Source organism: Gadus chalcogrammus, chromosome 6, assembly GCF_026213295.1.
Source record: "Gadus chalcogrammus isolate NIFS_2021 chromosome 6, NIFS_Gcha_1.0, whole genome shotgun sequence".
In the NCBI taxonomy this organism is placed as follows: domain Eukaryota; kingdom Metazoa; phylum Chordata; class Actinopteri; order Gadiformes; family Gadidae; genus Gadus; species Gadus chalcogrammus.
The window spans coordinates 18,119,988-18,133,706 of NC_079417.1; the positions used below are offsets into that span (position 1 = coordinate 18,119,988).

Below are 13,719 nucleotides of genomic sequence, written 5' to 3' on the forward strand. Positions count from 1 at the left end.
CAGAGGGGTAGCAGTGGGTCTACTGCTCACCTTCGTACACGGCGGAGAAGCCCTTCCCCACCCAGTTGCTGCTGGTGCGGAACTCGATCCACAGCCGGCTGTCGGTGGAGATGATGGTGTCAGGCAGCTTGTCTCCACAGAAACGACCTGGTGGACACACACACACACACACACACACACACACACACACACACACACACACACACACACACACACACACACACACACACACACACACACACACACACACACACACACACACACACACACACACACACACACACACACACACACACCAGGTATGGTTCCAGTAATTCGCGGCGTATTCGTGGCATTCTCATGTGGGTTCACGATGAGTCAGATGGGAATGATAGAGGACTGCAACATCTTGAACTCCTTAAGACTTTCTGCTGCACACTATTGTCGGTGGACAATAGTGCCGTGTTCAACTTGGAAAAACTGTTGGTTCGACAGACACACACACACTCACAACCTATGTTTCAATTTTCTCCAATTCATTAAGCTATAACAATACACAACAATACGGCTGAATGTTGGGCGGCAGCGACTACAGAGGACTGCAGAAACAATGGAGGCGTCTCGCAGCTCTGAAATACTTGGCAGTAAAACTCTAGAGTTGGAGCCCCCAGATGCTGGACACATGTTCCTCATGAGAACGGCTTGAGGATCTGTTCCACTTATCCTACAGGCTGCAGAGGCTTGTTAACCCACAGCCATGGAGTGTGTAAAGCAATCTGCCCTGTAAAGCAATCAGCCAGGGTAAAGAAGGCGTCCTACACATGTACATGCTGACCTTTGAGCGGGGCCTTCCTCCAGTAGCCATCCCTGATCTCCACGTGGTCGTACCAACACAGGTGGCTCCTGTACAGGTCCATGGACGTGAAGTTCAGAATGATCTTCAAAACCAAGAGAACATGATTACACACACACACACACACACACACACACACACACACACACACACACACACACACACACACACACACACACACACACACACACACACACACACACACACACACACACACACACACACACGACCATGTCAATACTACTGCTTATATACTAATACCACTACTACATTTTAAAATACCACACCTTCAGTCATTATCAGCATTATATGTTTGGAAGCAGCGCTGAACAACCAGCTGAGAGCGGGCTCCAGGCAGGGGGCTCTGTGAGCAGGGGGCCCGTGGCTCTGTGAGTGGGCTCTAGGTGGGGGGCCTCTGGCTCTGTGAGGGGCCACACAGACGTACCTTCTCCCCCGGCGTGACTGAGATCCTCCAGACGCAGTGCATGTAGGCTGAGTAGCCGTTGGGATAGCCAGGAGACGAGAAGTTCCCACTGCTCTCCTGGAGGCTGTCCCCGCATCCTGACACACACACACACACACACACACACACACACACACACACACACACACACACACACACACACACACACACACACACACACACACACACACACACACACACACACACACACAATAACGTCATGGGTAGGCAAACTAATTGATTAGTTTCCCCTTCAACAACACCTGAGCCGCCAGGGCCAGCTGCGCAGACAAACAACCACCGTAACAAATCCCTCCCCTACCCAGGGCTGCAGGCCAGCTACACTCGGATATGAAGGGTAGCAGCAGAAACGTGTTCTAAAGAAGGTCCACGTGCCGCCTGTTACCCCCCCTCCATCACCCCAACCCCCCTTCACCAGCATCCCCACCATCACCCGCCCCCCGTCCTCCACCACCTGCTGCACCAGTCCTCTCCTCCAGGTGATCACCACACTGAGAGAAAGGACACTGTGTGGTGTTCGGCGGCCGAGCGTCTTCTAAATTAAGCCCCTGGAAGTCTATTAATACCCAGACCTGTGGGGGAGCAGATACATTATGTACATGATGCGGCGTGAGAGAACATGCTGCACCGAGCCTCTCCCTCCTCACACCGCCTCAAGAAAGGGGGATCGATGGACAGGGGTAAGAATAAAACAAGAAGAGCGATGGAGAAACCGTAGACATTTTCCGGCTGGTACTGTGCACCGTTTTGGCCTCCAGGATTTCCTTCCACTTCCAGGATCTGGACTAGTTTAAATGTGTGTGAGGATGTTGAGCGCTTGGAGCTCCATTCAGACTCCTTTCATAGAGTGGAAATCAGTAAAGATCAGTGTCTGGAGACTGGATGAGCCCTTCAGTGGGCATGGAGAGTGGTTACCTACACGTCTACCGCTGGAGTTCACAGCTCTGTGACATTAACAGTTTAGAGCCGTTCTGTTTGGGTCTACCTCGCTTTAGTCTAAAACGTATGAAGCTGTGGAGAAACTGTCTGAAAGCGCTCTTCCAGAGTGGTCGTTTTCTGTCTGGCTCGTTCCAGCCAGTCTGCGTGGGTTGTGGTGACGCCCCTCACACTTGCTCCTCTGGAACCACTGTGCGTGCATTTTCTAAGCCCTTGACTTCTATTTGGTTGCCTCCTATAAATATTTTTCTCATCTCATGGGCGGAAATTCCACTGCTAAAACGGGCAGGCTTTACCTACCCGTTAAATGGTAATTGTTACTGAAGGGTATCGTTGGTTTACCGATCCCCTTACTTTATACACCCCACGGGGAGGGCATGAAAAGGGCTGGGAGACATCCATGCATTACCTTCCACTGCCCAACCACAAACACATGTGGAGACTCAACGTAGCCATCGCAAAACTGGCACATGCATACACACGCACAAAATATTCGCAACATCATCTGCTCTGCGTCTTCCCACCCTGTGCTGAACTCGGTGCTCTCTATCACACGGGCATATATTTATACCGTCCCATGGATGACATCCCAATTATGGTTCAAACCGACCACTTCTTTACAGAAGTACTGAAATAGGCCGATGACCAGCCTCATTTCTTCGCTGCGAAGTTCCCGTGACGTAGAGCCGAAAGCTGAGCTCTCCTCACCGAAACCCTACATTTAACTTTCCTAAACATCTGATTCATCCGACAGACTGGAGGTTTGTGAACTTTACGTCTTCCACACTTGCATGCTGCATAGGCTACAAACTTCCTCCTGGTCTCCTCTCCAGCATATAGCAGGACGGAGACGGGGACCTGAGGCTGGGACGTTTACACTGAGGAAAGTAGGGGTTTGCTTCCCATAAACCTTTCTTGAGTCACTTGTTCTCGTTGAGCAGCTGTTGGTTCGCTGTTCTCCCAGTGATCACCAACTTCCTGTCCCTGGGTGCTGTTTACACTCCTCTGGGTTTCGACGCCTAGGAAACCGTAGCCAAGGGATCAGGCCACTGTGGATGCGTGGCTATTTCTACCCAATGTAAACTAAATCTTGGAACTGCCAGGATGTATTCTCCCTCTCACTTTCTCTCCCCCCCTGTTTATGACACAGTCGCCATCTGTCTATGTATCGACTCCCGCTCTATTAGTCTCTCTGTCCCCTTGACAAAAGGGACGTGTATATCGCGGCGACATGAAGATGCAACAAACACAGATATGTTTACAGACATGATGGAGTCTTACGGGAGCACTTGTAGAGTTTGCGCGCTTGTGTAATGTCCCCTTTGCTCAGCCGTGTCCTCTGGCCAATGGGAGGGCGCACGCCGTTGACGTCATAGCGGGGGAGGATGGTGTCCAGGAAGATCCCCCTGAGAGTGGACAGACGAGTTGCGTCAATGAGAAAAATAAAGGATCATCAATAAGGACACTCAAATATAAACACATTACTTGGACATAATTCACACGACGAGCCCAAGGAACAAGCCCTTATGGACAATATGGTCAATAATGGAGAAGGTATGTATATGTATATATATATATATATATATATATATATATATATACGCCGCCGTCAGCAGATTCAGCCACGAGTAGACATGAAAGTATTGGAGCATGAAGATGCGGAATGCTATGAACATCTGGCTGTCTGCCATCGGACGATTGACCCGACAGGGCTTCCACATGGACCCCTGCTGTTATCAAGACTGGATCAGCGTTTCAGAACTCGCACTGGGATGAAGAGTTGTCCGTTTGGAACAATCACTATTGCATCACATTGAAGCACGGACGCAGCTGCCACGACGCACGTTCTTTCAGCATTAGCCAAAGGATGTCTGCCGTAACACAAACTACTTCAATCCTGGGTTCCTGGATTAAATCAGACACGCCGTGTTCTTCTTCAAGATAAACACCTCCAGGCTCCTTCAGATCCTAAGGGTTGTTATGTTGTGTAATTTCCCTCAGAGCCAGTGGCTTTACTCAACGTTAAGTTTGTGTGAACCTCAACATGCTATTGGGTAACCCGACATGTCCCTTAAACTCTGTTATATAGTTAATTAATATAACCATTAAATGCTAAATAATTGTTCTTTAAAACTATTTTCCTTTTACCCACATGGGTAAAATGAAATGGTTGGCCAACAAGTTGTAAGACCTGGATAACTGATACAACATCATGGGTCTTTTTATGAGCAAAGGTCAATGTTTGCGAGCCGTCATATATGGTGACAGTAATGAATACGTTGGTTAGCACTTAATTATCGGGCCAAATCAACAGCTAGGCAATGCAGGCTATTTATGTGAAGAGGTTACTGAATGTGGACTATGAGAAGGACAACTGGGAGTCCTACAATCAATTGGAAGCAATCTCAGAACAGACCCAAAACGAGGGGCAGGAGAGAGCGCTTGAGACAAGTACACTTGACACTGTGTAGCTAGATGATCATCTCCTCTCTCCTTCTCCAGCATTGGTCCAGTCCACTGGGTGTTCCCATGGCGACACGGCCATCAACACCAGATATGTTCAAACATCTATAGAAAATGGTTTATACCGTGTCTGTGTTTTTCCGCCCAACTGCCCGGCTGTCTGTCCGACAGCCTGTTCTTCTGTCCGTCTGTCTGGCAGTTAGTCTGTCTTTTGGTCGGGCCGTGTGTCTCAAGTTGGTCCTACAGTGTGCAGTCCATCTATGGGTCCCTCTGTCTAGCAGTCAGTCTGTCAGTCTAGAGTCAGTCAATTAGTTGGCCTACTGTGTGCGGTCCGTCTGTGGGTCTGTCGGTGGGTCAGTCTGTCTAGGGTGGGTCCGTATGTTTGCCTGCAGCAGCTAGAGGAATGGAGCTGGTGCAGCGAGCCACTCCAACCAGTGTCAGGGCTGACAAAGGGGCACTAGCAGGTCTTATTTGAGTTGGCTCCGCTCCATGTGCTAGCCATGAAAAACGTCTCCGGAGCAGCGAGGGGGGAGTCGGGGGTAGGGAGTGAATCTCCAGGTCAAGGCAACACACCCCAGACCAAAAAAACAAGAGGATTGAGCCTTTCACCCAGGGAGACACCTCGGAGCATGAGGACACGCCGTGAAATCCTCCCAACAACGGCCCCCGAGCGAGGGCCCTCGGTTCCCACGGTGATTTACAGTACAAACCCTGAACAAACACGCCTCTCAATACAGGCTGGACAAAAGGGAGGAGATGAGCACAGGTAGATCAGCCAATCAGCTTCCCAGGAAAAGAAAACGCCAGCGTTCTTTCCCTTGGAATGACCTGAGAAAAGCTAACAGGACCCTCCTTGTCTGGGTGATGCAGGGCCGCTTCATAGTAACGCCCCCAGCCCTCTTATGTCTAAGGGGTATTTTGATCAGGGGGTGGATGTCTGTTTTGGGTGGGAGCGGGGTTGCAAGCTAAATTCCTGCAAGTCGGATGGCAACAGCAAGCAATAGATAACCCACTATAAACCACTGGGCCTTCCATGGCATGCAAAGCTATGAGGCTAAAGGACAGTCAACTGTCGTGTAAAAACAGTCAGTTTTGGCCCAGCTATGGCTCTATACTGAATGTCACAGGGTAGATAAACGACTAGAAACACCACTGTTCGTGGAGTGCAGCTCATCTACATCTGCTGGACACCTAGTGCTGCCCAGGCTCCTCTGTACTCCGCAGCAAAAAGGTGAATAATAAAGAATTTCATAATTCACTTCCATCCTGCGTGAGGCACATTCTTGGCGGGCGTTGTGGATGCGCGGGGCCAGACAGGCATCTCGGCCCGTTGGCCTTTTCCCAAACACAGGCCCCTTCAACACAAAGATGCTTCTCCTTCCCTCTCCAATATCTTTCTTTTCTTCCTCCCTCCGGTTCCCATAATCGGGCTTCCACGAGCGCAAGGCGGGTGAGCGGCCCATAAGTTGAGAGTAAGCGAGAACAGGAAAGAGAGAGCAGGAGAGAGCGAGCATGAGGGCGAGAGACAGAGAGCGAGAGACGAGGGAATACAAAGTTGAGGGCCAACATAGTGCATGAAAATCCAAAGGAAGAGTACACAGCTGTTTCTCATATGAGCATGATATAGGAACCATTAAGCTCCAAGTTTACTGCCACTTAGAACATTACACTATAGCCTACTTCAGAGGGTCTGTCACAAAGGTTTACCGGGGAAGGGAGATGAGCAGTCGGGCCAGAAGGGCTGCATTAGCATTGTTTGGAGGAGAAAATGCTTTACAGTGGAGGCCTCCCTCGAACCAAACTTCAGAACACATTGTTGTCAGTAAGACGACTCCTTCTTTGACATCCTTTGTCCAAATACCTCTCTACTTTATGGTAGACCTCCTGGCGAAGTTATGGAGCCAGGCTGCTGTGATCTGGACGCTTAATGCAATTACAATGAGAGTGAACTCCCTGCAAGAGCTCCATGCTCGCTCTGCCTTGAACCAGCTGTAGGCAGACACTTCTAATGTGTGCGAGAAGAGCACTTGCAAAGAAGGGAGTGACAGGCCCTCAGATCCGTCATGTTGGTGCACACGGCCCAGGTCTTCAGCCTGGCACAGAGATGTCAAGGATGCATTCGATGATGAAAGCAGGTCATCTGGAACACCAAGGCGTGTTTTCGTTCTCGTTATTTTCTCACAGACTTGTCTTTTTTTCTTTTAAGGAGGACATCAACTTTAATTTGGCATGACAACCACTTCAGCAATTCACAAAAATCCGTGCCTGGTAGATATTGCCAAATCATTGCCTTGGGATTTATTTTTCTGTACAAAAAAAGCAAAAGGCACGAGGAATCAATGGACTGGGTTCTGTCTGGCCACAAAAAAGTTATTGACAGACTGAACAAAGTCTAAAGAACAAACTCTGACACACATTTGGCTGTGTTGTTGTGCAGGCTGTAAAGGTTAAAGAAGGGAAAGAGCCGTGAAGTCAAATGTGAGGGGAAACAACATGATATCTTTCATGTCATCTTGATGCCAAGCTAATTAATGGCTAACCTACTTTGTCCTTGTCGCCAGATGAGATGTTCTGAAAGATCGGGAATATTAAAGCCCCATCAGAATTATAAGAGCTTGCAGAAAAAGTATTAGAGAAAAAAGAAATACAAAAAATAGTTTTAACACGTCTTGAAAAGGAGTCCCAAGAATCAAAGCGGTTCTGCGCGGGTCCACAGGCTCGTAACGAGGCAGCTCACCGCAGGAGGCCTCCAGGTTTACAAGGAGCTCCAGCACGCCAAGAGAACGGCGGATAGTGGAGGCCTCTGGGGGATCGGGCGAAAGCCCCCGCTGCTGGGGGAGCCAGACCGCAGGGACCACGGTGCTAGGTTAGCGGGGCGACGGCGGCGTGACGCTAATGCTGCCGCTGCTGATGCTACAGTTCAGGAACAGCGGGACTGAGGGGGTCCTAATAGGGACAAGCTGCTGGTGGAGCCAAGCGTGTTTTAGGGCGTTCACACTTTTTAAAGTGTTTCAACACGGCCCCTCTGGCTGCAGCTTGGCGCAACAACACACACCTCTTTCACGCGAGTACAATATCCTCAGTCATTGATAGACAAGATCATTTTGTGTTTCTTCATTCTGCCTCGTTCATCGTTGGAGCCTTTCATCATCATTAGTTTTGCCTTGAAGCCACAGTAACTACTATTAGAAGGGATTTGTTATCAATATTTAAAAAACTATGAATAGGTAATAGTTTGATGTGTAATGTGTAATGTTTAAACCAAGTAACAAAGGTTGAAAAACATCCATCAGAAAGAGAAAAAAGCCAAAATAAAGAAAAGGGAGAACTATGATGGAAACCCTCTGAGGAGAATGTTGATGCAGAGGAGATGTAATCTAGTGCAGAGTCAGCACAAGAGCATAAACACCTCAGCCAAGATGCTAAATTAACAGAAATGCTTTTTACAAAAGGTCCCTGAATGCACAATCCAAACATTCTAAAAAGGAATAGGGAAGCTTCATATTTCCTTCTTCAAGCCCCAGTGTTTCCCACAGAAATTTTGGAGACTATGGGGGGGGGGGGAAGGGGGCTGGTATGGGGCGATTGTTGATTGTTGACGGGGTACGGGGGGTATGGAGCGATTGTTGACCGGGGAGGGGGGGGGGGGGGGGGGGGGGTATGGAGCGATTGTTGACGGGGGGGGGTATGGAGCGATTGTTGACGGGGGGGGGGGGGGGGGGGGGGTGGTGGTATGGAGCGATTGTTGACGGGGGGGGGGGGGGTATGGAGCGATTGTTGACGGGGGGGGGGGGGGGGGGGGGGGTATGGAGCGATTGTTGACGGGGGGGGGGGTGCATGTCTTCAAACTTCGCCTGGGCAAAAAAAAAATTTTTTTTTTTAATAATAATAATAATTCATGTGCACGCAGAGACTATGGCGGCCGAAATTAGACTATGGCGGGCCGCCATAGTCTCGTCAATGTGTGGGAAACACTGAGCCCCCTAGGGCATCAGGTTCAGCTTTTCTGTGATTCTGCTCGAGGGAGCAGCAATAAAATCCCGTCCAAGATATCAGACACGTATCGTGAGCTGCTGTCATACCTCCAAAAGCATTCTAGCGTTATTCTCGTTTCTTTCAAGAAGTTAAGAGAACCGTAACCAAAATAAATGAGAGAAACGAAGGATAGAGAGAACAAAACATTAACAGACACCAGATCCAAGGCAGCCGTTTCTAAAATAAAACATCTTCAAGCCATTGGTGTCAGACCGATCCAGAAGCTTGCTGTGTTTAGATGAGCCAAATAAATTGCGGTGCACCTCTAAATGCCATCGATGACAACAGAAACCGTGCCAGATGCGAATATATTCCTGTAGCCCGAGGCGCTGGCACAAACCATGAAAGCAATGGAGGTCACCGACGCTGTGATTTACAACTCAGGCGAGATTCTACTCAACGACAAAGCCTACGACACCTGGCTTGGTTATAGACATAGAAAGGCCTGATGAAACAATGGGTCCGAGCCTAGAAAGAGGACAGACCTGGGCTGAGGGGAAAGTAACGGACGGTCCACACCAGGCTAAAAGGGACCGGGCAGGAGCAGAGGAAGACAAACCACGGCTGTGGGAGAAGTGCCTTGCACTGCTTTACCTGGAGAAGGTGTTCCTTGCGTAGTGCATGATGCTGTCGAAGTCGTACACCTCACCCAGCGAGTCCACCTCGCCTGGCTCCATCTTCAGGAAGTTGTACTCTTGTCCTGCAGCGCGCAAGGGGAAACGTATGGAACTATGAATGTAAGCTATGGATGACGAAATAGCTGTGCTAGGCTAAGGGTGTTGAACATATAGCAACATGCATGAGATTAATTGTATTAATTAAAAATAAATATACATGTGTAGCATGTAACACTAACCCGTTTTTAATGTATTTATATCCATCTTTCTATCTATCTATCTATCTATGAAAAACGGGTTAGTGGTACATGCTACTACACATATATTTGTTAGCTTAGTCCTGTGTCTTTGTCTTATAGGCAGGTAGCTAGGTAGGTAGGGAGCTAGGTAGGTAGGTTGGGAACTAGGTAGGTAGGTATGGACCTAGGTAGCTAGGTAGGTAGGGAACTAGGTAGGTAGGGACCTAGGTAAGTAGGTAGGTAGGGAGCTAGGTAGGTAGGGACCTAGGTAAGTAGGTAGGTAGGTAGGTAGGGAGCTAAGTAGGTAGGTAGGTAGGTAGGTACGTAGGTAGGTAGGGAGCTAAGTAGGTAGGTAGGTGGGTAGGTAGGTAGGGAGCTAAGTAGGTAGGTAGGTATGTCGGTAGGTAGCCAGGACACGGGTCTTACCTGGCTGAATGTTGTCCCTGATGATGCTCACGTGTTCGTCCCGGTCCGGTCTGGTGTGCTCGTGCCAGAAGCCGATCACATGGCCCAACTCGTGCACCACGATACCGAACTTGTCACAGTTTTTGCCAATAGAAATGGCCTGGGGTCCCCCACCCCTGCGGCCCACATAGGAGCAGCATCTAAACAAACACACACACACACAGTTTGTTTTCCAACACCGAGCCGAACAGTGGAATAGTAAGCAAGAGGGAAATCCACACAGGAAAGACAAACATTGGAATTGGGAACGGGGCGGACAGACATGGGAATTCCAAGCTTGCCAATTTGATATAATTCCTAAAGCAAACTCCAGGTTCACGTTAAGGGGGATCGTTATGGAAAAGGTTGCTCGCCCCTGACAGCCTCTGTAGTGTTTCAGCAGTGACGGCCTCTCCAGCCAGACGTACAGGAGAGAGACTCATTCACGTGTGTGCCAGCCCGGATGCAACAGAGCGCAGCGGTGGAGGCTGACTGGCCTGGACTCAGGCGGACATGAAAGGTTTAGCGCACACACACACACACACACACAAATTACGGTGGGCCCAGCCAGCCTCTCCGGAGACACGCCTTGAACTTTGCACAGGACAGATGGGGCTACTGCTGAACACGCAGGCCAGCCAGCCAGCCATCCCACCGCTAACCGCTGCTGCCCGTACGGAGAATGTCATCCCTGTTCCTCCCCAGGCCCGTCACCGGAGCTAAATATGGCCGCCGACTAATTCGGTTGGAGTAAAGTTGCATCCGCTTGCCGGTTGTACATGGGTCATGCTATCAAGATTTAAGTTCACGGTTTTTCTTAGGTATTCAAAGAATACAGTACATCTGGATTTGTCAATGGGAATAACATGTCTGGAAAAACGTTTATGCGCCGCATACGCTGCTTGCTGGGGCATAGTTTGAGATAAAATAAAACTATGTGAATCAACTGTATATAACTATGGATAACAAAAAGTACTGATTTAGCCAAAAGCTTTTCAGCTTATTTTGTCGTGTTATCCCAACCATGATATCAATCATCGCGTGCACAGCACTCCTGCTGCGGGGCAGAGGAAGTGAGGAATATTTCACCTCACTGAAAAGGGATTTTGGAATTTAAAACTCACAATAGTCGCTTAGCAACAAGAACCCTGAAAGACCAGCGCCTTTCTCCAGGGGGGGCCGTCAGGCCCCACGAGGCCCAGAAAGGCGTCGTCTAATTAGTGGACCGACTTGTCAAGCAGAAAACTATTGCTGAGGTGCACCCTGTGGAAAGGCTTAGTGTGCACTCCTCTGGGTGCCATTATGTTCCACTAAGTATTACACAAACTGTTTGCCTGAGACACGCTGCCACGGCGGAGCAGGAAGCACGCTCTGGGCTTCTGTCTCTGCGCCCGGCAGGGGGTCCCGGAACAACCACGGACACACGGACCGCCTCGCGGACACAAAGTAGCGGATGAGGCTGCCAGGCACTTGGTGGGAGATGGCGTGGGGGAGGGGTTGATGTCCAAGCGGGCCGTAAGGGGGGGGGGGAGGCTGTTCAGGTGGTTAATCAGCACGAGGTGCGTGAGGTGGGGGGGGGGGCTGATGTCTAGCAGGGCATGGGGAGGGGGGTCAGGGAGGGAGGCTGTGGGAGGTGGGGGAGTTGGGGAAGGGGGGGGGGGGGGTGATGTCCAGCAGGGCCAGAAAGGGGAAGCTGTTCAGGTGGTTGATCAGCACGAGGTGAGTGAGAGGTGGGAGAGGGGGGGGGGGCCAGGGGAGGGAGGCGGTTAAGGTGGGGGATCAACACAATGAGGTCTGGTGGTCACTCACCCGCATGGCCGGTAGGTGAACACGATGTAGCTCTCCTCCTGCGTCCGCTCGATGAAGGTCACGCAGGTGTGCTTCTCCCAGTGGCGCATCGCCTGGCGGAAGATGGCCCGCTGGCTGCCTGGAAGGGACGACACACACCACCGGGGGTCAACAACACACAGACACAGACACACACAGACACACACAGAAGGACCACCACATTGCCAATTACCAATGTTGGACTGACTGCTCATGGGATAAACATGTTGTATCATTGCTCCACACAATTGTGTTACTCTGAGTGTGTGTGACTCTGCCGTTGCTCAGTGAGTGTGTTGCGGCGTGCAGAGCACTGCTCACCACTGAAGTTTCCACTGATGACGTAGGGGATGACGCCCTCCGGCCACACCCGCTCCGGGCGGGACGTGGCCGCCCGCTTCGACCGGTGAGCCCCTTGTCTGTTCCGGTTAGTCAGAGATTCTGGAATCCACAGCAGACAGGAAAACGTGTTCATGTTCAATTAAGATGCTGAGAGGATGTCAGAACTACCAAAGTCTGTCAGCACATATGTTCTATTTTTTTACCGCCCCCCCCCCCCTTTCACAACTGTGAATCAGATGACACACACACACACACACACACACACACACACACACACACACACACACACACACACACACACACACACACACACACACACACACACACACACACACACACACACACACACACACACACACACACACACACAATGCCATTCAAGTCCTGATCAGCTCAAAGTTATTTGCCAGCTGTTGCCAGCAATGAAGACTCTGTTCTCCCTCTGCTCCAATCCTTCAGCCTTCATTTATTGGGATTCCTAGTGAGGGATTTCATTTTTTGATGGAATTAGTGGCCCATCAGTGACATGACACTGGCTAGAGTATGAAGCGTACGCGTTCATTCTCTTATCTTCGTTGAATGAGAAGAACTCCTTCAACCAAAAGTGAAACATACTGTTACTTATTAGGGTTGAGATGATTAAACATGGCATGCTAGATAACCATCCAGGAGCATTCACTATACAAACATAGTCAATGTGGTTGTGATATTAATCTGCCTCTGACAAGTGTACCGCAAACGACTCCCCCTTCCTGAGTCATATCTTACTGGAAAACAGTGAAGATTCCCCGGCAATTGCTTCCAAGTATTCAAAACATACATCGATATCTAGCTTACGTCCTTGTTTATCTCCAGTCCTTTATTTATGTGATAACCGATGCTAGCCCTGTCCCACCACCAAAAGAGGACAATTGATTTGTTATTGTCGCCTTGACTGTTTATTCTTCAAAATGCTTCGTTTTTCCCCCCCGAAGAGTTTTGTTTATTGTTTTGGTGTTTTGAAACCCAGAGGCTGGTTACCTGTGTTGTTGAAGGTCTGGACGGTTCTCTGGGCCACGTCTATGATGCGGTCCACCTTGAACATCCGCATGTCCTCCTCGTCCAGGGCGATGTCCCCCCAGAAGGCCACTGGAGGAGAGAGGGAGGCAGCACGCGTCAGCTAAATGGAGGCGGTGCGCGGCGCGGCCGGCCTGCAGCCAGCTTCACGGCGTCTACTGGCCTGCAGGCCGTTCCTTTCTCCCAGGATGAGAGGGCTATCCTAAACGCTGTTCAAAGCACTTGTTAGGGGCCCTGAAGTTTGTGCACGCACGCACGCACGCACGCACGCACGCACGCACGCACGCACGCACGCACGCACGCACCTAAAGAGAGTCCACAAATTGGGATTGGGGTAAGCTATATTGAATTAAAGGATATATTACATAAAAAATGTCAATCCACTAAAATAAATCCATATGTTCGTGCAGTAATGGGGCCATTAGGTCTTTCAGATGGAGGCAC

The 13,719-nt window shown here is 49.9% G+C and overlaps 1 protein-coding gene across 1 annotated transcript in view; it reads right to left on the minus strand.

Annotated features, from left to right (window-relative positions):
* The window catches only part of bmp1a (bone morphogenetic protein 1a), a 31,286-nt gene that overhangs the window by 9,656 nt on the left and 7,911 nt on the right, over positions 1–13,719 (minus strand). The window contains exons 2-10 of the mRNA XM_056591855.1: positions 13,240–13,347; positions 12,199–12,318; positions 11,860–11,977; positions 10,033–10,211; positions 9,345–9,450; positions 3,534–3,658; positions 1,278–1,393; positions 815–917; positions 31–147 (exon numbers count right to left, since the gene is read on the minus strand). Of these exons, the coding sequence (XP_056447830.1) occupies positions 31–147; positions 815–917; positions 1,278–1,393; positions 3,534–3,658; positions 9,345–9,450; positions 10,033–10,211; positions 11,860–11,977; positions 12,199–12,318; positions 13,240–13,347 (1,092 nt within the window). The remainder of the gene's footprint in view (positions 1–30; positions 148–814; positions 918–1,277; positions 1,394–3,533; positions 3,659–9,344; positions 9,451–10,032; positions 10,212–11,859; positions 11,978–12,198; positions 12,319–13,239; positions 13,348–13,719) is intronic.